General features: G+C 38.0%; 1 protein-coding gene across 2 annotated transcripts; it reads right to left on the bottom strand.

Annotated features, from left to right (window-relative positions):
* Positions 1-135: 135 nt before the first annotated feature.
* Positions 136-23,934, bottom strand: mmrn2a (multimerin 2a). Of its 2 annotated transcripts, none has more exons than XM_051648090.1 (8): positions 23,527-23,934; positions 15,354-15,476; positions 14,848-14,954; positions 13,215-13,298; positions 10,691-10,888; positions 8,874-9,310; positions 2,354-3,869; positions 136-1,000 (listed from the first exon to the last, which is right to left on the bottom strand). In XM_051648090.1, the coding sequence occupies exons 1-8, from the start codon at positions 23,838-23,840 to the stop codon at positions 600-602; spliced, it is 3,180 nt and encodes a 1,059-aa protein (XP_051504050.1). In that variant the 5' UTR covers positions 23,841-23,934; the 3' UTR covers positions 136-599. The 2 variants fall into 2 exon arrangements, with proteins under 2 accessions (XP_051504050.1, XP_051504051.1); XM_051648091.1 differs by having other exon boundaries at positions 8,880-9,310.
* Positions 23,935-24,831: the final 897 nt, after the last annotated feature.

Genomic DNA, 24,831 nt, shown 5'->3' with positions numbered 1-24,831 from the left:
AATTAATATTGTGGCACAATTATATTTTTGTGTACAAAACTAATTTCAAACATTTAAGCATACGCCTTCAGATCAAAAGATTTTTAAGATCATGTGAAACATTTCAGTCAAGTGTTTCAAAACTTTTGACCGGTAGTGTATGTGTGTGTGTATATATATATATATATATATATATATATATATATATATATATATATATATATATAAAATATAATTTTAGTACACAAAGCTGTTTTGTGTAAGTTTTTCTTTGTGCAAACTTGATAGTACAAATTTTTCACAAATGTTCTTGCCTTTAAAGTTTGATTTATAGGTACAGGGTATGTAAGCCATAGGAATATAAAGTAGTTGTATATTATTGATGCCAGATCACTTCTATTCCAGACTCCTCTTTTCATGCTGACATTCGTGTCCACCAAACAGGGCCACATAAACACGTAAACAGTGCAGTCTCATAATATCACCATTACTAACCAACATAAGCTGCTACTTTAGTCTCTGGGATCCTGAAAGAGAAATTTTAAGTGGTGTGCAGTGCAAAAAAGCAGGATTTGTTGCTCTCTTACACACATTTTGCATCTTTCGAGTGTATCTCGCACTCAGGTGGTTTGGAGCATTAGAAGACCAGCAAACGTGTTATCTTGTGGGTTGCGCTCTAGTGTTCCCTGCACCAATTCTAGTTGGAGTTCCTCTCCTTGATCCAGCTGCAGAATGCAGACACGTGTAGCAGGTGCACCCAACTTCCTTTGGGTCTGCCGCAAAGAGGCAGCTACATCTCCACCTCTCTTTAACTGGACCAGAGAAGGGCCTGGTCCAAAGTCCAGTGTCACCACAAAGAGGTATACACCAGAAGTTGGGGCACGAAATGTGCCCGTCTTGGGCAAGTATGTTTGTCCATGATTTAGGATCACGTTCTGGAAAATGACTGCACCAGATACATTAACACCATTTGCACTGCTGGCCAGGAACATGAATGGACTGTCTGGGAGTTGACGAAGCACTGTTTGGAATCAAATGATAATGGTTAACAAAAGACAAATGACATTCTAATCAAAATAAAAATGACAGGAGGGAGAAGAGTGGCCATGAGAGTGCAGTTAAAGATGCTGTTCACTGGGGGTGCTCTTGTCATAACAATAAAACCATCAAATGGATAGTTCACCTAAAAATGAAAATTCTCTCATCTTTTAGATGTAATCCCAGATGTGCATGACTTTCTTTCTTCTACACAAAACAAAGACTTTTTGAAGACTATCTCTGCTCTGTTGGGCCTTACAATGCAAGTAAATGGTGACCAGACCAAAATGTGAAAGAAAGTGAAAGTGGAGATTTATTGTAAAAAAGAACGTTTTAAAAAAGAATTCAATATTAATTTGTTTCTCACCCACACCAATCACCACACCAATTCCAGTGCACAAACAATACAACAAGACAGAGATAATAATAATAATAAAACAAATAGAATAAAAATATAAAGTGAATAGAAAAAGTATATATATAGAAATACACAATAGGACTATATATGTATGTACAATATACAAATACAATCTGTTATACAGAAGCAAGGGTATGTAATGGTAGAAGAGGTATGGTATGTTAGATAAATATAAATAGACTAAACTGTGTAAAATAGAAGATATGAAGATATGGATTTAACCACTGGAGTCTTATGGATTAAATTTAAGATGTTTTTATGTGCTTTTTGGAGCTTCAAATCTGGTCACCATTCACTTGCATTGTAAGTTCCACCAGAGCTGAGATATTCTTCTAAAAATCTTTGTTTGTGTTCAGTGGAAGAAAGAAAGTCCTACACATTTTGGGTGAACTATCCCTTTAACATGAATGCTTTGTAAAAAAAAAATAATTATTTACTCAGTACTGATACAGAAATGTTTATTTTGTTGATTGAGCAAATTAATATTTAAAAAAAAAAAATTGCAAATGTTCTTATTATTTTATAATGATGATTTATATATTATTAGTATTACATTTTCTCCATTAATTCTATCCTGCAAATGTGATAGATTAGATTTAATAATTCAAAAGACCAATTGTATTGTCATTGTGATAATTGCTGGGTAACTGCATAAACATAAACCATAAAAAAGGGACTTAATACTTATGCAAACAGTAAAAAAAACAAACAAAAAAAAAATTAAATTTTTTTTTTTTTTTTACATAAATTATTACAAATAATTAAAAAATACAAATATTAAAATAATTTTTCAGTGCTTTAAAAAAAATACAGAACAAACTACATGGTTTGTTTTTCAGTCAAATCAGATAATTAGTTTAGGGTCTGATTACTTCCACTAAATGTTGTTATTAAATTCTTTAATTAAATGATTCTTACCTGCTGACTCCAGTGATGCATCCCTCCTCCTGCGGAAATGATCTTGTTCTACTGGTTGGAACACTCTTTTGTTTGGTCTCTTCTTCTGTTTCTTTTTTTGTTGCTTTGCTTCCTTTCTCTTCATCAAAGCTGACAATTTATCCAAGTCTACAGAAGCCTTAGTGTCAGCAAGGCCTTCTATGTTACTGAAAATGTTGTTAAAAACAACAAGATGTGCCTCAAGGTTTTTACGCAAATTAGCGACCTCGGTCTCCAGTTTGACCTCCAAGCCACCAGCTGCAGCAGTTTTAGTGGAGTTTCTGCAAGAAAGACAACGATGTTCCTCAAGCCATCTGATCTGAGTTCCAAGCTCTTCTACTTTTTTCTCTAAAGTCCAGAAGTCATTGTCCGAATATTCCGGCAGTTCCTCAGACAGGTCAAATCTCTGATCCCCACGTCTCCTTTTGATGCCCACTGAATCCCAATCTGCAAGCACCGAGGGCTCATCTGCTGCAGTCACTTGAGGAGTAGCCGAGTTCAACATTGAGGCCAAGCTAAGGCTGTCAGGCATCTTCTCTTGCACATCCCTGATGCTTTCCCTCAATGCCGGTAGAGAGTAAAGTCTCTGGTCCTCGTGAGACCACTCCATGAATTCCAGCACCTCTTCCCCAAGCAAAATCTCCAGTACCTCTGAGTGACGAATAACATCCTGCAGCAAAGTGTTGAAAATGCTAGCTAGGTGCTGGATCTTTTCAACCTTGGCCCTGTCCTGTTCCTGGAGTGTTTCAATGTCTTGCTGGCTGCCCAGGATAGAGGCCTGGAGCTGGGTCAAATTTTGCTGCAACAGTCTTCTCTTTTCCTGTTCAAAGGTCAGGGACGTCTTCACATTGATTAGCCCTTGTTTCAGATCTTCCACGGATGAAATCCAAGCACCATTGTCCCGATTGTCCCACATCTCCTCTGCCTCACCCTCCCGGACTAACCTGTTTTCATTCACTATCACATTTGCTACAGTCTGTTCCAACTGTGCCACAGATGTTCCGAGAGCCACACAGTCACAGTTCACACCTGTTGAACTTATATTCTTGTAATACTGTGTATAAATATAGTCAACATCTGTCTCCATATCTTGCAGGTTCTCCTGGATGTCACTGATGTTGCTGTTAAGCTCATTAATACGGTCAAGTACTGCTACTTTGGCTGCTTCCACTTCCAAACCAGTCTCCATAAACTGAACCTGGCTGTTGCGGCCAGTCTGGACTATTTTCTCTTCCAGACCCCTCCATCTACTCTGGAGGTCCTTGATGTTGTCAGTCACTTGTTCTTGGCCTTCAGTCAAAGTACTGAGTCTCACTGTGTTGTTGATGACTTTGTTGTCCAGACGGGTGATGGCCTCCCAGACAGCCGTGCTCTCGTGAGGCTGACTTCGTGTTGGACTAGTTCTCTTTTCAGGCCAGATCCTTTGGAGTTCCTCATCCATCCTCTCTTGCTCCTGCTTCACTTCAGACATTGATGTGTTCAGAGAGTTGAGATTCACCTAAATAAGAAACCAACAATAATTTAAACCTAATTTAGAACAATAAAATTGGTTTGAATGTGGGTCAATGAAAAATACGATAGTCCAAGGTGATAACAATAAGAATTCGAGAATTTTTAAATATAGACTCACTGAGCACTTTATTAAGAACACTATGGTCCTAATAAAGTGCCCGACGTGGTCTTATACTGTTGTTGCCCATCTGCCTCAAAGTTAGATGTGTTGTGCATTCTAAGATGTTATTGTGCTCACTACAATTGTACAGAGTTGTTATCTGAGTTACCGTAGCTTTTCTCGAACCAGTCTGACAATTCTCCGTTGACCTCTCTCATCAACAAGGCATTTCTGTCAACAGAACTACCGCTCACTGGAGGTTTTTTGTTTTTGGCACCATTCAGAGTAAACTCTAGACTAGAGACTGTTATGCGAGAAAATCCCAGGAGATCAGCAGATCGCATTGTTCCCCATTCTGATGGTTGATGTGAACTTTAGCTGAAGCTCCTGACCCATATCTGAATGATGTTATGCATTGCACTGCTGCCACACGATTGGTTGATTAGATAATCGAATGAATAATAGGTGTACAGGCATTCCTAATGAAGTGCTCAGTTAGTGTAGTTGAAAACACGTGTCAAGTTCGGATGTTCATAAAATTTTTATCTTTTTGTCCATGTTGGTTTCTTTCATACATTTTTGAAAAACATTTTTAGCATTTTCTAAAAAAAAAAAAAAAGAAAAGATTTATAATGACATAAAAATGTCACAGTCATGAGGGGCTTCATGGGGTCATGGGTTTTATTAATAAATAAATAAATCTTTACAAAACAAACAAGAACAAAATAATCAACCCGACACAGTGTGGGGGCAGAATTACATGAAATAGTTGTTTCTAAAGCAAATGAAACAAAGTGTTTAAGGTATGAGTTTCTAAAGTAACTGAAACAAATCATAGTGTAGGGTGTCAGAGAAACTGCAGCTCCATTATGTTTAAAATGATAACCCGAAGCAGTGTTTTTTGTCTGACGTAGGTCTGCCGTGTTTTAAACCGTGAAAATTTTTTAAACTTGTTAAGTGTTTTAAGCCCGCTGTACCGTAGCTGGGAAGATAGTCTAAAAATATATCGATAATCTGATGTAGTGTGGTTTTGCTCGATGTAGTGTGGCAGTGTTATATTTTAAACTGTTTGACCATAAAGAGTGAGTGTTGGTAAAGTTGAACTTTGATACTCAACGGAGTGTGGCTGTGTCTGAAGTAGTGAGACATTTACAAGTTCAAAAGCCCAATGTACTGTGACATTTTATTCAAAGCACAGATGCTGTGAATAACTAGACTAACAGATATCTTAACGTAATTAGACAACGTATAGTCAGTGAAAGAATTATTGTGAATAGCCTATTGAATTAGTACAGAAATTCTCTAAGATTTTAAGAATGGAAGAGCTGATTGTGAAATACATCGTTAAGCACGGCTCACAGGGATTGTTTGATGGGATAGAGAATGTCGTGGATGGGCCCTTTGAGTGGGCAATATCCCAGTTCAAAAATTATCCTAAGATGCCTAAATGCAAAGAAGGCAAGATGGCTAATGCACTTCAAGCTCTTTTGTCATCATACAAAGTTACAAAAAAAAAGATCGGAGGAAATGAAGGCAGAAAACAAGTTGCTTCATACTCAAATCAGTGACAGTGTGATGTTTGTGAGAAACTACCAAACTGATAAGATTATTCTGAAGGAACAAATTGTGAAATTTAACACATTCTGAGTCAGAGAATGAGTCTTTTAGGTCTTCAAAAGACATTGTTTGTTAAGAGACATGAGTCATCAGAGGATTCTGTGAGTTTCCCAATTGCACCAGTAAAAACAAGAAGGGCTGGAACTGACAATGAGAGAGTTAGTGAGCCCCAGAACTGGAAATTAGGGAATATGCAATCATAGATCTGGAAATGCCCCAGCCGTATACCAGCTGTCTTTCACTGACATTCAGAGTCTTGTTAAAGCAGTGGGTGAATTTCAACCTGGTGATCCTGTTGAGATCTTGTCGAATCTGGAGAATGTAGTGGACCTTTACAAATTGTCAGATGCAGATGCAGGTATAATTCTTATGACTTGCCTTCCTCACTCATTCATGACAGCAATCTCTCAGAGTGTCCGTGGCAAACGAGCAGAAAGAGGTGCAAGGAGAGAAGCTCTACTTGGAGATGTTGGAGCTGATTTTGTTAACTTATAAAAGATAATTTTTTTATTTTCTTTATTTATCACACATTATACATTTGCACATATACAGTGAAATTCTTCTTTTTCACATATCCCAGCTAGGCTGGGGTCAGAGTGCAGGGTCAGCCATGATACAGCACCCCTGGAGCAGATAGGGTCAAGGGCCTTGCTCAAGGGCCCAACAGTGGCATCTTGGCAGTGCTGGGGCTTGAACCCCCAACCTTCTGATTAGTAACCCAGAGCCTTAACCGCTGAGCTACCACTGCTCTGAATTAGAAATAGATAACTGAAGTGACAATAGAACTGGGCAAACATCCTGTAGCTTTTGCATCCAGGTTGTGGGAAATGTTTTGCTCTTACAGTGGAGTGCCAAATGTGACTAAGCAAAACCTCATGTTTAAGTCTGCACTGATAGCACACACGGGAAGCCATTGCTCTGCATGTAGATGTAAATACACCATACGAGCATATAATTTCCAAAATGACTCAGTACTTAAATTCCGATACTGAAATCAAAGCTGAAAAATCCAGTCACTGCCTTTAGCAGAAGAGAATTTTTAGACTATCAGATGGATTCCATCACAGGCTAAAGAAGTTCTCAAGAGTCAATTCAGAGGGTGTTGTCACTTGCTATGCGTGTGGAAAAGCTGGGCACATTGCAAGGCATTGTCCAGACAATGTGAGACCTCCTAAAGGCTTTGTCTGTCATGCATGTGGAAAGAAAGGACACGGTGAGAAAATGTTTGGAGAACAGAAGGTCCAATCAGGAAATTGTTTGTTTTGCATGTAGAAAGAGGGGACATAAGGCAAGACAGTGTCACTCAACACACTATAGAAACATGGGCTATCAGGATTTACTACAGAAAGTGAGAAGCTTAGAGCAACAATTGTGATTGTTGAAGGAAAAGAAGGAAGACACCATTCACACCATGCCAGACACATCACTGCATGAACATCATGATCAGATGTTAACTGTAATTGGAGAAATAGTTTTATGATAGTAGCCACATATTAATAAATATGTTTACTATCAAAGGGGGGTGACTGTTTATAATTGCTAATGAGGATTATTTTCTGTGGGGAATATTTTATGACTTCGATTTTAGATTCATATTTATTACAGTGATACATGATAAATACTGATCTGCTGATCTATGATGAAACTGTGATTAATATTTTGAATGTGTGAAGATTCTTGTGGGGGAAAGGGGGGCGACCTCTTCTTTTAGTTCTCATTTCAGATAAGCATTGAACTGTTTGTCTGAAATGTGCAACCTCCTGGAGAAAGATGATCCAATCATGGGGAAGACAAGAAAGCTGGTAGAACCAGTGGAGCCAGGGGACTATCTAAAAAACAGTGGAAAAGACATGATCCAGAAATCCAGAAGAGTTTCTCAAGGATGAAAGGTCCAGAGACCCACATAAAATTAGAAATTTCAGGAAAACTAAGATCCAGAGATCCAGAAGCCAACCATGGATTACAGAATTCCAGGCAAAAAAAGATACAGAAGACCCACCAAATGAGCCTGGACTGACTTGACAGAACCTTGAAATGTGGTTCAAGTCTTCCAAAGAGAAAAGTTTGGACAATAGAAAAGAAAATCTGCGAGATCAAACCACTGTCAGACACTATTAACACATGATCCCCACACAACTAAATGGCACACTTGTGGACAAAGGATGTGACCATGCACAAGACACTGCAGAACAGACACAGACTCTGCACATGACACCAGGAAGAGGTAACACAAACACATACACACAAAAGCACATGACATTGTATTGTTATTGAATGACACTTATTGCACGTGGGCAAAGGATGTGCCCACAAACTGAGGAAATTAACAATGAACATGGACTCATTGCACATGACACCAAAAAAGACTATACACACACACACACACAATAAAAACATATTATATTGTAAATGTATTGATGTTTTTGCTCTAAATGTTTGAACTGTCTTCATGTTTTAGTTGTTTTAGTCTTCATGTTGAGAGGGACCATATGAAAAAGATTGCCTAAGGTGATAGAGTGGTAGAACCAGTGGCAGGAGGTGATGACCCAATGACGGGTAAGACTCTCTTTTGGCCAGCGGAGGGCAACCTAAGGCAGGGCATCACTGCCCTTGGCACCTGCCCAACTCGGCAGGCGTGATAATGGGTAAAGGAAGTGGTTGTGATGCTTATTTAGGCCAATAATCATCAAAGGGGGGACAAATATAAGAAATTACTGTATTTTGTCCTAAAATATGAGTTCCACTTGACCTGAACTCAGAATGTCCACATCATCTAAATGGCTTGATTTTTATGAAAACAGAAATGTTAACAACTTGGTGTTGTTACACCACTGGGGGATCCCACCCTGACCAAATGATCATCATCAATTGTAGAATGGGCGCAGGAATGGGCCATGGAGAACCAGCACAGACAATGGGGTGCCTGAGCTTATTTAACATACAGACCATATCTTTCAGGATTCTTAATTTACATGAAGAGAACAACTTCATTTACATTGTGGGCAGTTTTTTACAAACTGGTTAAAAGGTTTGAGTTTACAATGTTCCATGTTCAGTTTGACTCTGCTGAATCCAAGGTGCTTCATATACTTTGCCACTGCTACACCGTAATAAAGACTTCAGCATCTTCATATCAAGATCAACGCCTGGTCCTGTGTGTTTTGTTTTTCTTACAACCTACATTCATTTGATATAATTTACTACAAGAAAACATTTTCTGCATTTATAAAAATAATCAGTTTGAGGTTGGTTGAGGATGTAAAAAATTCAGACCTGTACCATCTTTTGGTTACGTTTGATTTTGAGGTCCATATCAGTCTTGAAATTCGTCAGGTTGTGGAGCAGCATTCTTTGCTGTGCAAGGAGCCTCCCTTCTATCTCAATGCGGTGGTTGTGAAACTGAGATTTCACCTCCTCCAGCTTCTGTAAACTCTCCCTTAACTCTTCCTCAACAGCCTCCTGATGACTATGCTCCTCACCACCAACCTCCAGAGGTTCACTGACTCTCCCCTGCCTTTGATTATGTTGGAGTTGAGCCATGTCCCGCTGCAAGTCCTGCACCTCCTTAAAGAGGTGTTCCAGGGTTAGATTGAAAGTATCCAGCACAGGTTGCAGCTGAGACATTACAGCCTCTTTCAAGATTGGCAGGAGCCCATGGTTAAGGTAAGATGTCTCAGGATAAAGGATGCCTTCTCTTACAGCATAGGGATCTGCAACAAAGATGAACATTATGAAACTATGCATGCTAGAGCACTGAACAAAGAACCTTCACCAGTAAGTATATACCTTTCTATAAATTGCTAAGTGACATATGAATGTTGAAATGTGAGAAATCCCAAACCACTGCATTTGCCTTTGAGAGGATTACACTGATAAAATGGTGAATATATTTTTTGTTCCTCATTAGTCTCAATTCTGACAATAACAATGTTTTTTGTTGGGATAAATATTGCATTGCCAAAAATAGTAATTTGATTCTTTCTTTGATAAAATATCCCTGCATGGTGATGTTTTCCTGTTTGACTTTCTGTGCAGCTCATGAGGAAACAGCGATATCATGATGGAAACATTTATATCACCATTTCCAGTTCAGGTCAGGCCATTCATCTGACCGTTGACCCTTCTAACTGACCCGTCAATAGCCTAGGGTCTTTCACATCCTCTACAAGTGTGTGTGATCCACTTTCTGATAAAGCTCATTCTGATTATAAAAATACATATATTTTGCATTTTTCCAAATGAATAAATTTTTTTCAGTACACATTATATTATCAGCATAACACTTGAAATGTTAAAATTAACATTCCAATTTCTAGACAAAACCTTCAAACCTTCAAAGTTCTTTATGGTAGTTTTTTGTCTTTGCCTTGTTTTTTAGAATCCTCAAAGACAGAATAAACATTTAAAAGGGGCTGTAAAGAACTAGCATTACATCATGTACATGATCATACAATGTATAGAGGGACTTTTTTCTTTTTTTCCCCAGAGAAAGAGAGGATATCCTGAGTAAGAAATTGTAATGGGACAGTGAGCAGCAGTTGTCACTGCAGAGGAATGAAGGTTTTCTCCCACTCTGCAACATTATTTACAGCTGTCTAAATCTGGCATCCTCTGGCTAGAAGGATGTGTGTGAGACCGGCTCTGAACGAGACCGGCAGAATAATACCCCCATAATATCTCTGACAATGCATATTACAACCAACGGAAGTGTATCTGGTAAGCAAGTTTCTGGATGGAAGAAGACAGATTCATAATATGTGAGAGGATTTGTTTTCATTACTGTTTGTATATACAAAAGTAGGAAAACCTGAATGTTTTTAGAGAATATTACAGAAACATTTTAGAGGATATTATGTTTTCAATCAGTTTATCATTATTTATCTATATTTGTGCCAAGGTAGCCTTACAAACAAACCAATAAGCTCATACAATAAGTCCATTGCCAGCACTCACCAATAAAATTACATTGTTTGTTAGATACAGTTACTCATTTGTAACATCAGGTAGTCATGCTGTAACAGTTTTTACGAGTCTGCAAGGTATACTGCACACAAAAACAAAAGTCACTGTAGATTCTGTATTAAACTTACCGCTTCCGTCAAAGTCTTGATTGTGACGGTGTTCATGGCCAGCATGAGGGCTGTGCTGCTCATAGTCATCGCTGGGCTCCATTGCAGTTTGATTCTCTACATCAGGCTGTTGAGCCTTATACAGTGGACTGCCAAACATTTGGAAGTCATTCTGCTCTCTGTTCTGATTCTCTAGCGGCCCAGTCAGTATGTTATATCCTAGAGAAAGAACAAGTGACACTGCTTTAAAGACAGAATTAAGATTGCCTCTCAAAATACATCCTAGAATATTCAAAATCTTAGACAGAGATCAAAGTGAGAACTATGTAAGAACTTGCCATCTTTGATAACTTAGTAAGAAATATACATGACAAGACTTTCTAGATTTGTGAATCTTCATTGGCCTCAGGATTCGTTTCGATTATGATTCAAAGGGTAACGATTCAATTACAAAACGATTCTCAATGCATCATGATGTATCTTGTCCTCCACATTTTTATTTTTTTTATCAATACACACACTCAATATTAAATAGTATTCAATAATGAATTTAGAATTAATCGATCCTTATCCTATAACTATAACCACAACTATCGGTTACGGGTCCAGGATGGCTACATGAGATATTTGCTTCTGTGACAGTGCAGATGTCAGCTTCTCCTTTCCACACCACAGGGGATAGTAAATTGACACAAATAGCGGAGTTGCTGCTTAAGAAATCAATCAAGAATCTAGTATGCGTACTGTTTTGACGAGTGAGAGAACGGTGTTGTGGCCAAATTTGAACAGTGTTGTGCCATATTTGTACTCCCTGCTACCTGATTAGTCCCTATCCCTAAAGCCCACCCCAACCCCACCTCTAACCCTAACCATAGTAGTGAGTCACTGGCCCCTATCCCTTAGGGCCACCCCTACACTTAAACTTAACCATACTAGGGAGTGAAAAATCGGCATGACACCGGCGACGAGCAACAGCCAAAGAAATAGAGAGTGCAAAAGTACAGAAAGGCATTGGGACAACAAAATTTAATTAGAAAATAAAAACATCACCCACATCTTCCGAACCGCTGTCTCATAATTATTTTCAGCTGTTTTCCCCTTTCTGTTCAAATCAGTGCAATAACGGGCGCAAGCTCGTCTTTCATGTTGTTTGTTGACATGTTATCACAGATAAACTCTCCTGTTGCTATGTGTTTGAGTTTGTAAATGAATTTCGTGATCGTAGTTTCAGTCGGGAACGATGGTCGTGTGGTTGATACATCCAATCTGCGATCAGTTCTGTAGTATGCGCTTGTCTTTAGTATATAAGCATCTGACCATTTGTTTCTAGCATCTCACTATGTTTCTGGCACACACATAAGCACCACTGCGCTGCCACAGTTTAAATTGAACTCAAGAGTCAATTCTCAATTTCTGAGAATCGATTCAGAATGCTTGGAGAAAGAATTGTGATGCATCAGAGAATAGATTTTTTGTAAGCAATTTCAGTCATTTCCGCTAACTTCTGCTAGACTTGTACTGTTTGAATTAGCATACTACTCTTACTATTTCTGCAATATATAAATATAAAACAAGATCGGCTATTTGCGCTTAGTGCAAATAGACACTCCAATACAAAAAATATTTAGACTAGTATGATAGCATAATATTTCGGCAATGAATCAAATGGTGGTAGTTTTGCCATCAGATAGTTCTTGTTGTTTACTTCATGAATGTCTCTTTGATCTGCCCATTTGAATCTCAGGAAGGTTGTTAAGGTGTGGTGAGTATCAGAGTGAAATAATTAGCAGCATGAGAATTTTCAGGTTTGTCTCCATAGCCTTTGTTTGTGCCCCAAGAACCAGCTCAAAAGATTATTTTTAGCAATGTGGGTTTTTATTGCCGCCTCTGGACATGCTATTTTTCTAGTGTGCTCCAGTTCATGTGTGTGTTTTTACCCAAGACCATTTTTGTTTTGTCCATGCTTGGACTGAAGCTTGGTCACACACGTTCACACTCTGTGTGGACTCGCCCCATGTCTTTACAAAGCTCATACTCCTTTTTCCGTCCTCCCATGTGGAGCAATTGCATTCCCATAGCCAGTTAATATTTGCACAAACGCACTTTGTCATTTCCTTAGTTTGTATCAAGCAGGGATTGCAGTGGTCCAGGCTAGTAGAACTGAATAAAAGTACCATGGGATGTCAGCTTGTCACTGGTATGCAAACGGCCAAGACTTAGAATAAATGGGCCACCACATGAAAAGATGCAAGTTCAATCCATATTCCTGGTGCTGTATGTGCCTCTGAGTAAGGAATAGGACATTTACTTAGTACACCTAGTACTAAAGTTAATAGGTGGACACAGTTGCTAGGTCAACATGGATTTCACATCATAGCTGTTACCATATCAGAAATTTTAGCACAGCTAAACTATCAGCAGCAGAACTATCCGTGGACCAGAACTATCCATTTTATAATAGAGATTATTCAATAACATATTACAAAAATGACCAATTAATACATAGAGACTCCTTTTAAAATATGGATTTTTTTATAATACATACCTCTGATAGTGGCTTCATGCTCTCCTGGATGTGGTCTGCCTGCCATGGTGGAGTCTTCAGAGTCAGCAATATGGCCGTCTGGGACTGCAGAGCGAATAAAGAGAGAGAGAGAGAATGTGATGTTGATTGGTTTATGTTGTCAAAAACATGGCACCTTCCCAAGGAAAGTGGCTCTGGGAGTTTAAAGCCATTTTACACCCGAGCATGACTGTTGTGTGCATATTCCATTTCCCTTTTTGATTTATAACTAGCACCTAATAAAAAATACATTCTAGAGCAAATGGCTTTCCTAAAAATTAACAACTAAGTTGTGAAATTTTAAATAATACCAAGGTATAAAAAGTAATATTTTTTAAATCAAATTGTTTATTATGTTTCCATGAGTGTTGATTATTCATGTTTTTGAGACGTTACAGACATCACAGCTGATTTTCTGTAAAGTTGCTTTGGAACAAAGTGTACTGGGAAAAGCACAAATAAAAAACTATACAAATAAAAATTATTTGACTTGATTTGACTTTTATGTTACAGTGTTGTTGTTTTTTTGTTTGTTTTTGTTTTTTTCTATTTTGGCAACAAAATCTAAATGTTCTCTCTTTACACTGTCAGACAAACATGTGATAGCTAGAGCTGAAGCATTTTACCAATCAGAAATTGGTATAATTAATTCTGATAAAAGTAATGGCCAGCATCATCCAATCAATGCCAATCATGTTAAAACAAAATTATACATAAAAAATTCTGAATCTAAGTACTGATTACCATTGTCCCATGGCTGCCAACCATGTTGAGTGGTTCAAACATCATCTGTAGCCTGAAACTGAACTTTTGATAGGAAGTTTGAATTGAATGCACTTGGCTCCACAGAAAAATTACAGGATGTTCCCTTGCTCCTAATTTAGTTAATGACTTAACCTCCAGTGTGCTGTCTGTCTGCACTGGTCTCAAAATAGTTCGAAATGCACCTTATTTTCATTCTAACTCCATAAAAAGCCTCTGAAAGCAAAAAAACAAAAACAAATTCTCAATGTGATAATGCACAGTAAATATAGGATTTCTAATGACAACCTTGTGCTATTGTACACACAAGTGTACATTGTGTTTAGCATCATTGCGCTTTACAATATATCCCACAAATTTAAAAAATGCCATATCAGATTAAACTTGAGACTCAGATTTTTTTTACTTAAACTGGTTTTAAGGTAAAAACTTAATTTGGTTTCTTACCAGATGTAGTTTTATTGGCGTTTCTCCCAAAGACAAACTCCACTGTGATCAGCGCCATGTTGTTTTGTCTCATGACTCCTTCCATCTAAAGTTTAACACTTTAAATCGGTGTTGGTTTAAATTAAATTAAATTATGCGTTGCAAATAGCAAAGCCAAAATATAACATCTACGCATGTGTATGTGGGATCTCACGAGGTTAATGACGCTACTAGTATAGAAACAGAAGTCAATGTCAAATCAAAGTGTAAAAAAAACTTCAAGAAACTGTGATCCCAGTGCAGAAACAAACCACTTTATGACTGACTTATGAAACAGCAACTGACCAAAGGAATGCACCTTTTGTTCTTGCTTCCATTTTCACCTTAAACTCTGTTGTATAAGATTATTGTATAAGCTCATCAATACCTGTCTCCTCACAGTTCTTCCCACTGTGCCCAGGGCAGCATCGCCATAGAAGTGCAGTAAAGATTTTCTGCTTTTCTCTGTACACTGGGCGAGTGGATAGCTTGTACCTGCATACAAATACACAGAGAGAAATGTTTCACATACTATACTTGTTTTTATAAAGTCAATGCAGTTTGCAGACTGTTTAGGTGTGAGGTGTATAAAATATTTTTTTCTGTTAAAATACAATGCAGCCAGAACTAAGTCTGACATTTGTATGTTGATTCCCCTGAAAACATTGGTGTTTGATTGAGCATCTCAACCAGCCCGATAGAGCAACATTGGTTCAACCAGTGGTGTGAATTTGGGGCAGGACTATCTGCTGGTTTTGCCAGTGGCAGATGGGGGGAATGTTCTGGAAACCTTTTAAAACATTTTTTATTATTTTTGTAATTCCATTTGGTGATGTTAGTGGAGCAAAAATGACATCCTTCAGCTTTAAGGTGTGATATATTTATTTCACTTACATCACCAGCTGGCAGTCTGGAGTGCCATTAGGACATGGACTCTGGGACTTGATAGTGTACTTTTCCGTTCCACAGGATACTGCCACACTAACAGCACGCTTGTGAACAAACGCACACCAATTCCTGGAAGAGACAGTGAAAGTATGTCAGCCACACAACCTAATATGTTTACTGTACAGTTAAGAAACATAGGAAGTATCCATTTAGGTCAAGGCTATAGGTTCATTGTACTAATACACTTAGCAGTAATACAGTGTGCTTGTGTTTAGCTAGAACCTTTCTCCTAGTTCTCAGGGTTAAGGCTAAAGATATTTCATTGTCCAGAGGGAAATATCAACCTATTTATGATACATTAAGCCCTGTAATGTATTTTTTGGAAGTATCCATGCTTTTCTCAATTAGATTGATTAATCAATGGCTGGATGTTTTCCTCAAAGTTCTTGGAATATAAGCCATTTACTGGGATTAAAAGTGACCAAAATAACCAACCCAGGGTTAAAAGTGGCCCTAACCCTGAGTTTTAAAAGACAGGAGCACAGTGTAAAAGCTCTGTGTATTTCTTACCAGTGTTTATGTGCTGTTTTTTATAATAATATGGCAAATTTGCCATTGTGAATCAAATATCATTGTGTCCACAATATACAAATTTTTTGGCACATAGTTGCTTCCTTTTAAACCAGGAACCAAAGAATAGGTCTCTTGGTGCCAACAGCAATGATGCAAGGATAATGGTACTGAAAGCATGGCAGAAACCCTGGCATCAGACCTTTAATCAGAATGGTAGTGAGCAATGTTGGGTAACTTAAAAATAGTAATCCACAACAAATGACTAATTATTTATCAAAAATTGTATTCCGTTTACTTTACTAATTACTTAATTGAAAAAGTAATCACATTACTAATTACTTTAAAGTTACTTTCAAAAACACCTTTTCACTAAACAAATTCAAAATAATGTCTATATTTCTTGTTCATTGTTACTCACAAGTCATACACTCAGCACCTCACATTTCTCCTTCACAATAACTCATTATGGGGCCATAATTCATGTATTCTACATAAATAATATATTAGAAATAAGCTTAACCCTATAATGTACTTAAAAATTACATTAATTGAAAGTCAGTAACTGTAAACTGATTACAAGAATTTAAAATGTAATTCATTACACTATTTTATTAATAAAAAAGTAATTAGATTACAGTAACTAATTACTTTGTAATTTTATTACACACAACACTGGTAGTGAGATAGATGGAAATGTGCCCCACTGGCTAACAATGGCGTAAATCAGTGTTTTTTTACTGGTGGGATGTGACTCGTGACACAAAAATGGGTTCCAGGTCTATTCTGATAGGGTTGCAGACAGGTGGTAAAAACTATTCTATATGCAAATAATAAAAAACTATAAAAAATAATAATAAATCATGTATTTAGGGCTAGCAAAATAAATTATATCAACTCTAAAATGGGAGGAGAAAACATTTCTCATATCTTTTGCTGTTGAAGTCAATGGCCGCCAATCGCCACAGTATTTTGTTGCAAATTCAACTGTCACTTGGTAGACACTTGGTTGCCCATATTGGCAAGGTCAAGATCAAGGTCAATTTATTTATAGAGCACATTTAAAAACAAGTGCATACCAAAATGCTGTACATGGGCAAATAAAACAATTAATTAAGGGGAAATAAAAAATACTGACATTAAATACAATAAACAACACAAAATACATTCATAAAAAAGCAAAAGAATATAGATACGTCTTCAGAAGTGATTTAAAAATGTGAAGCGTAGGAGCAGATCTAATGTCCAGAGGTATGTTATTCCATAGTCTAGGGCCGACTACGGAGAATCGACATGATCCCCTTTAAACTTCAAGTGTGAGTGTGGTGTATGCAGGAGAAGTTTATCAGAGGATCTGAGAGTTCTGGAGGACTGTTGATGACTAAGGAGTTCTAAGAGATAAGATGGGGCTAAACCATTAATAGCTTTAAAAACAAATAACAAAATCTTAAAATGAATCCTGTATTGGACTGGTAACCAGTAAAGAGATGCTAGAACAGGTGAAATACTTTCCTTCTTCCTTGTTCCAGTCAGCAAACTAGCAGCTGCATTTTGGACTAACTGCAAGCGATACAAAGATGAATGACCAAGACCAATGTACAGGCCTTGTGGACCAATGTTTTGGTAAAGGGGTTTTTAGGAACATCAGCCTGCAATTGGTTGTTTTTATTTGCCCAGCTCTCTTGATGTATGACATCGTCCATAAGTAATACAGGTCAAAACCTCTCGCTATCAACCACTGCCAAATCGAAAATCACTCTCATATCAACTGCCGAGTCTTAAATTGTTTTGGGTGTAATTGTTCAGTCTTTGGTCAAGGGTTAATGCATTTTGTATGAGCATGAGAACAAGAAACTCTGTATTCATCTCTCCATTAATCAGACATGAATGTAGGCCAGATAAGGTCAACTGGCCCAGTACTTTTCAGTAGAGATTTAATGACTAAACAAATGGCCGCACGCCAGGTTGAGTTTTTGATTTCTGTAAAACATTGGTTTGACTCAACTATTAGCAATACTTGATTCATTTCAGACCTTTAAACTATGAAACTTAACAAGCATGACTTGTTCTGCAGTGAGCTGTATAAAGAAGGTATGAACAGAGTTTCCAGGGTTCCTAATTAAACACAAGAGGATGACACTGAAAAATTGGATACCATACAGTTCCTCTTACATAAACAGTTTTATCTATCAGAATGCTTCTGTCCAAATAGAAAAAACAAGTTAACAAAAAGCAACTCTGTCACATTTCAGTATACAAATTGCCTCACAATAAGGTAAATCATCTAAGTGACCATTACTGGCCAAGAACAACATTTCTTGTGCAACAGAGTGATACTCCCAGTAATGCACACAAACCGAAAATGGACTGAAATTGTGCTTGAAATGGACTTGAAATACAAGGCATTTGTCTTTTTGCCTGGAGTTAATGCAGGCATTATGTACATGGCTATTCCCCTGAAATTATGTTTGCCTTGCTCACTAAGCTGACTGTAATGTGCCTGCTGATTAATAGGATCTGATAGTAAAGGGATTAATGATCTCAAGTCACATCGGAATAAATACGTGGATAAAGCATGTGAATCATTATAGCCCTGATTTTGCTTCATTCTGGGGCAGACTGGGATTATAGGATTAAAGGATGCTGTATAACTCTTTTCCTTCTCGTTGCCTCCTCTGACATATGTTATCTTCTATAACCCCTGGTGTACACCAGCCACCTTCCCCCAACCTCCAGACTTAAGACTTGCTTTATGTCACTTCCTGCCATCAAGATCTATGGATGGACATCTCTGTAAATACAATGCTTCTCTGCAGATTAGCCTATTCCTGTCTTGGCACCTCATAGGAAGGAAGTGTTTGACATTCTCTTCCTCGCGCAAGATTCCCTCATCCTGGGATCCTCACCCAATGAAGATACCCACGGATTTGCACAGATGCACACTGACATGACCTCTATGTGTTTGTGTCATCGGTTTCCACTGATCATTTTCCAGAGAGTATCCTCTGTAAATTCCACTATCTACATGAAATTAAGTGAAAGCCATAAAATATAATGGGGGAAATGTACAATCTGGTCCAAAGGTTTGAGACCACATTCAAAATCTGAGATTCAAAATTGAATTAAACCTGGAAATAAACAAAGTGCTTTATTATGTTGAAAAATGTAAGTAACAAGAAACATTATGACTTTAAATGAATGCAAAACATTTAAAATTCTGCTTATTTCTAGATCACTAATAATATGCAAGCAAATTTGTGACATTGGCCATGTAAAGTCCTTTTTACAAAAGGTCAGATTTTCTTGCCTTCATTGAAGCACACAAGATGTTCTTTGGATGTTCCAAACATGGGTCGTCTGGTTTTGCGACAAACTTGTGGAGTGTATGCTGTAATTAAAGCAAAATGAGGACTCACCAAATACTAAGAAATTCTAAATTTCATGTGTGACAAGGAGGAGGGCGTGGCCGTGAGGATGCACGCCCGGTGCTGAGTTGCCTAATCATTATCTAATCAGATAAAGGAGGAGCTGGGGACGCCAGAGGGAGAGACACACGGAGCTGTGTATGTGTGTCGATGTGTGTTGTTATGTTTCAGTTCAGCATTTTATGTTGGAATTAAAGTCTTGTTTATTGTTAATCCGGTTCCCACTTCCTCCTTTCCCGATGAACGAGAGGCTTGTCTGTTACACGGTGCCGAAACCCGGGATTGGAAAAAGATGCACCGTCAGAGAGCCCTCGACGGAGGATCGCGATGCAGAGGAGAGGTTGGTTCGATGGTACTGGAGCGGTCCGCCAGGAGATGGAGGAGCTGTTGCCATCCGCCAGGGGACGGAGGAGTCGCTGCCGTCCGCTGGGAGGCGGAGGAATCGCTGCCATCTGCCAGGTAGCAGAGGAGCTGTTGCCGTCCACCAGGGGACGGAGGATGTATTCAAAAAATATAAAAAAGGTTTTCCAGATTCACCGTATGCTGGAAGCCGGAAAATGTGTCATCACAGTCTGTGAAAGAGGTCCATCAGAAAAATAGAAAACAGAGGTATTTCACTTTTGGACCCCACTTTATACAGCCCTGTTACAAATTAAAGAGCTTTGAAAAAAAAAAATTATCAGTGAAACCTTACCCCACTTTCTGACATATTAAGGCTTAATATCAATGAAGGATTTTGTTTTTCTTTGGTTCTTGTTCAGGATTCTCCTCTCACTTCTATACAACAGCTGCAATAGATAAACCTCCCCCCATCAATTTCATGTTTTTGATTAGTCCAGGAAATAAAGCATATTGTATAAACTAGTGTAGTGGTGCATTTATAAAGAATTGAGCACAAAAGGAAAGGCTTTCTGGGTTATTGTGGTTGGTCGAGACCCAGAAAATAATTGTATGCAAAATGCAAAACTCCTTTCAAGCCAGCATGCTAGAGCTGCCTCCTCCTGAGGCAGAGCCAGGATGAAAGCAGATTAACTGAAAACCAAAACAGACTCTGTGAGATAGGATTTGAAACATAGCAACAATGTACATACATAAGGTATGGAGAAAAGTACACCCTCGGAATGTCAGGTCAGAACATCCAGATGAAATCAGGGGTGTTGGATGACAGAAAGGATATGTGTCTTGACTATTTGGCTTTTGCAAAACAAGGTTTAATTTCATGAGAATGTGGCATTTGTCTTAATGTTTGATTTGTTTTGATATTCCCACAGCTGTTTTTGTTCAGACAAGACAGCTTAATTGAAATTTCTATTTAAAATATTTGAATACCTTGTTATTGATTTTCCAGAATGATACAAAAAGTATCTTTGTTACGCTGATCAATTATGCCCCCTTCACGGGTATTACAGCTCAGTTTGCTTGCTGTCTCCAATTTTCTGCACCTGGGCATCATTCTTTTTTGTCGCCCCTTCTTTCTTTCTAGCTTTTCAGAGTTGCCCATGCGTGCCAAGACATTACTAAAAAAAGGATTTTTCTCTCCTGCAGAAACTGAGACCTCCCCTTAAAGGAATATTCTGGGTTCAATACAAGTTAAGATCAATCGAAAGCATTTGTGGCATAATGTTGATTACCACAAAAATTAATTTTGACTTGTTCCTCCTTTTTAAAAAAAACAAAAAAAAAACAAGCAAAAATCAAGGTTCCAGTGAGGCACTTACAATGAAAGTGAATGGGAGCCAATTGTTTTACGTTAAAATACTCACTTTTAAGACATAAAGGATATGTGTGTAAACATGTAAATTTATAACCAATTTTACAACTTCATTACCATGACAATGTAATGTCAACAAACCCTAAAACCCTAAAATGACTGTACAAATGACAATTTAAACAAGTTTCCAGCTCAAATAATACACAAGTATTAACAGAAGAATTAATGCAAGTGCTTTCATAAAATTATAAGCTTCACATTTCTTTGTTTAAACCCTCTAAGAATTGGCCACGTTCACTTTCATTGGCCCCATTCACTTCCATTGTAAGTACCTCACTGTAACTTCGATTTTTGCTTTTTTTAAAGAAAAGGAGGAACAAGTCTAAATTTATTTTTGTGGTAATCAACACTATGCCACAGTTGCTGTCAGTTGAGCTGAACTTGTATTGAACCCGGAATATTCCTTTAAGTTAACCTTTTATTTACCAAGCCTTTTGCATACTCTAAGCTAGGCTTAAATGACCTAATGTATTCATAATTAAAGGGATAGTTCACCTAAAAATTCTAATTATGTCATAATTTCCATCACTTTGTTCCTGACCCAAATGACCACATGGAACATAAAAGTAGCTGTTAGACAGAACGATAGCTTCAGACACCATTCACTTTAATTGTATGGAAAAAAATAAAAAAATATGCAATGAAAGTGAATGGTGACTGAGGCTAACATTCTTCCTAACATCTCCTATTGTGTTCTAGATAAGAAAGAAAGGCATACAGGTTTGGAACAACATGAGGTTCAGAAAATGGTTTTGAAGAGTGCTGTCCACATGCAATAATGTATTGTATCACCTAGTTCCCCTACAGCAGATTGCCAGAGATCGGTTGCATTGCTAACCACAGATTTTCCCCATTCAAACATATTCACTCTTTCACATTCAGTGCCTAACGCTTACCATTTAGTACCCTTAATCAAGCCCCAACCAGATGTTCTTCCTTTAATCTCAATGACAAATGTTTTAAATAATAACACTTAGAGAACCTTTCTGTTCAGGGTTGATCTCTAGGGAAGGTTGTTATCAAAGGTTCAAGCATGCTGCTGAGCAATTTGAGGTGTAATGTATGCGTCTAGCTTGAGGTAATGAGTGACACAGTCACCCAGCTCTCATGCAAAGATTAAACTGAGGCTGATCTCAAAGTGCAGGAAACACTCAGCTCCTACAGTATGTGTTCCAGGTAATTAGCGTGAATTACTATGGATTAGCCAGAGCTAAGAGAAAACATATGGGCACTCCTGACACTTTGAGGAGATGTGGGGTCAGAGGAGATGTGTTTGAGTACACAACTTCTTCAGCAACATGGGTACTTCTAAATGTTTGCTGAAACTCTTTTCCTATGTTTAGTTTCCACATCAACTACATTGATTTCAAAAGAGATGGAGGAGATAAGAAACTTGAGGAGGTCAGACAAGAGGGGTTTGATTTAATGGAGAGGAACCCTGCTTGACTTTGTTTTTATAGCTATTGCTTCACAAGCTTCTGCTCTGCTTCAACCTGGGTGGCTCCCCAACACAAATAATGAGCTCCAAAACCATGTTAACTAAGTTTTTTATGACATGCATCTAATGAGGCAGCTCATGAGCGACCCTCTATGTTTTCTACCCTAAACATATAGTTCCTCATGGCTGAAACCTCAGGAAAATAACTTTGTATTATGAAATCATATTTGCATGTGTGAATCAAATGAAGCAAGGATGATGAATGAATCCCAGACTCACTTAGAGAACCCAAAAATGAAAATGATGTCCTCATGTACTCACACTCATGTCGTTCCAAACCCTTATGACTTTCTTTCGTCCGAGGAATACAAAAGGAGATGTTAGGCAGAATGTTAGCCTCAGTCTAATTCACTTTTATTGTATGAAAAAAAGACGAAATAGTAGCATATGGAAGTGAACTACTGCAAAAATTATTTTCTTAGTATTTTTGTCCTGTTTTCCAGTAAAAATTCTTGAAAATTCTTGAAACAAGATATATTTACTTGAAAAGCAAAGTGGGATAAGATTTAAAGTGAACTTCATGCTTCAAACATCTTCCAAAGGGGAAAGAAAAATAAGCTTGTTTTCCCTTTGAATTACACTTATTTTTCTTTCCCCATTGGCAAATAGTTTTTCTTTGTTTTAAGCATAAACCTTACTAAACTTAGTTAGAACAAGAACAAAACAAGACTAAATGTCTTATGTCAGTTATATATCTTGTTTTAAGAATGTTTAAGGTATTTCACCTGGAAAACAAGAAAAAAAACTCTTTTAAAGATAATAATTTTTTGCAGTGTTTCAGTTTCTAACATTCTGCCTTTTCATACTGGTTTGGAACAACATGAGAGTAAATAAATGATGACAGAATTTTAATTTTTGAGTGGACTATCAGCTTAACTGATTTTATATTAAAGGATGAGGAATGGCAACATTTACCCAGTGCGTAGTACAGAGCCCTTGGTCCCAGTTTCAGATGATGGATCCCCTGCTCCCTCGGGCACATCTGAAGAGGGATGTCCATGGCTGGGATCTTTGTGTCCATTACCGATAGGATAATGAGGAGCTCCATAGACTTCAGGGCTCTGCTGTGCTCCAAACCCTACCAAGGGAACTCCATGCCCCCATCCACCATCATGCGATATGTCCTTCAACTCTTCTTCATCCTCTACCTCTGGGTCCCTGGCTCTGACTTCACAGCGTGCTGCAAGAAGCAGCGCCAGGAGCAGTACTGCCAACCTCAGCATCACCATGTCTGTAAACACAAAATAAACTGCTACAATGCACAAGGCTGTGACGGGATAACAAGTTGTTTTAAAGCTGTTGTTCCATATAGAAACTCTCCACCCCCCATCTCGCAAATGATCCTCTAGCTCCCTCCCATCTCCTGTCAGTCAGTCCACTCCCCTCGGTTCCCCATGTACCCCTCCTTCTCCCCTCCTTCCTCTTGATGGTTTCAAAGACCTCCAACAATCCTCGGAAATGAAGCCCCCACCCAACTCCAGCTTACTCCCTATGGAAAGGTTGCAGAGCTTGGAACAATAAGGCTGGTCAGCTCTCAGGCTTACAAGCTCAGAGGTGCTGGGCATGCTTTTAGAACACACACACACACACACACTTGTCTGTACAACCAGTGAGGAAGTAGTCAATTTTTCTTGGCTGGTCACTAGGATTTTTACACTCCTATCACTTCTTACCATCTTGCTGCTCCTTTCTCACTCTGGGCTACGTAGCTCAGGAAAGGAATATTAAAGCTGAATGTGATAATTTAAAAAGTATATTACTGCAAGATAAAAGAGCATTGGTATTTATGAGAAAAAGTACTCTGTTCAAGATGACATCCTGTAAGGCAAACTCTTCTGCATCTTCTCTGTCCTTGATCTTTTTCTCTTTGTCTCTCACATATACTCTGGGAGGCTGTACATTGGCAGTAGTAAATGAGAAAATGAGGATTTATGACGTTTGCTGTTCAGACAAAAGATGAAACAGTGTTGTAGTTGAAACAGTAGAGTTTCCATTCTTACCATACTTAAAGTGTTTTTTTTTGTTTTTTTTAACAGACCTAAGTTTGTCTAGAGCTCATTGTGAGAAAAGACTTTTATATCATGCAGAGACATTTTGTGTGTGTGTGTGTGTGTGTGTGTGTGCATACAGTACACTATAGTTAAGTGAGCTACTGTAAAATTTGACAAAACCTCCCTATGGGGACATTTTGGAATGTTTTAATTTGGTAAAACGATCTAT

Source organism: Myxocyprinus asiaticus, chromosome 21, assembly GCF_019703515.2.
Source record: "Myxocyprinus asiaticus isolate MX2 ecotype Aquarium Trade chromosome 21, UBuf_Myxa_2, whole genome shotgun sequence".
NCBI lineage: Eukaryota > Metazoa > Chordata > Actinopteri > Cypriniformes > Catostomidae > Myxocyprinus > Myxocyprinus asiaticus.
The sequence above is the reverse complement of the archived record's forward strand: the minus strand, read 5'-3'. Positions and strand labels throughout refer to the sequence as shown.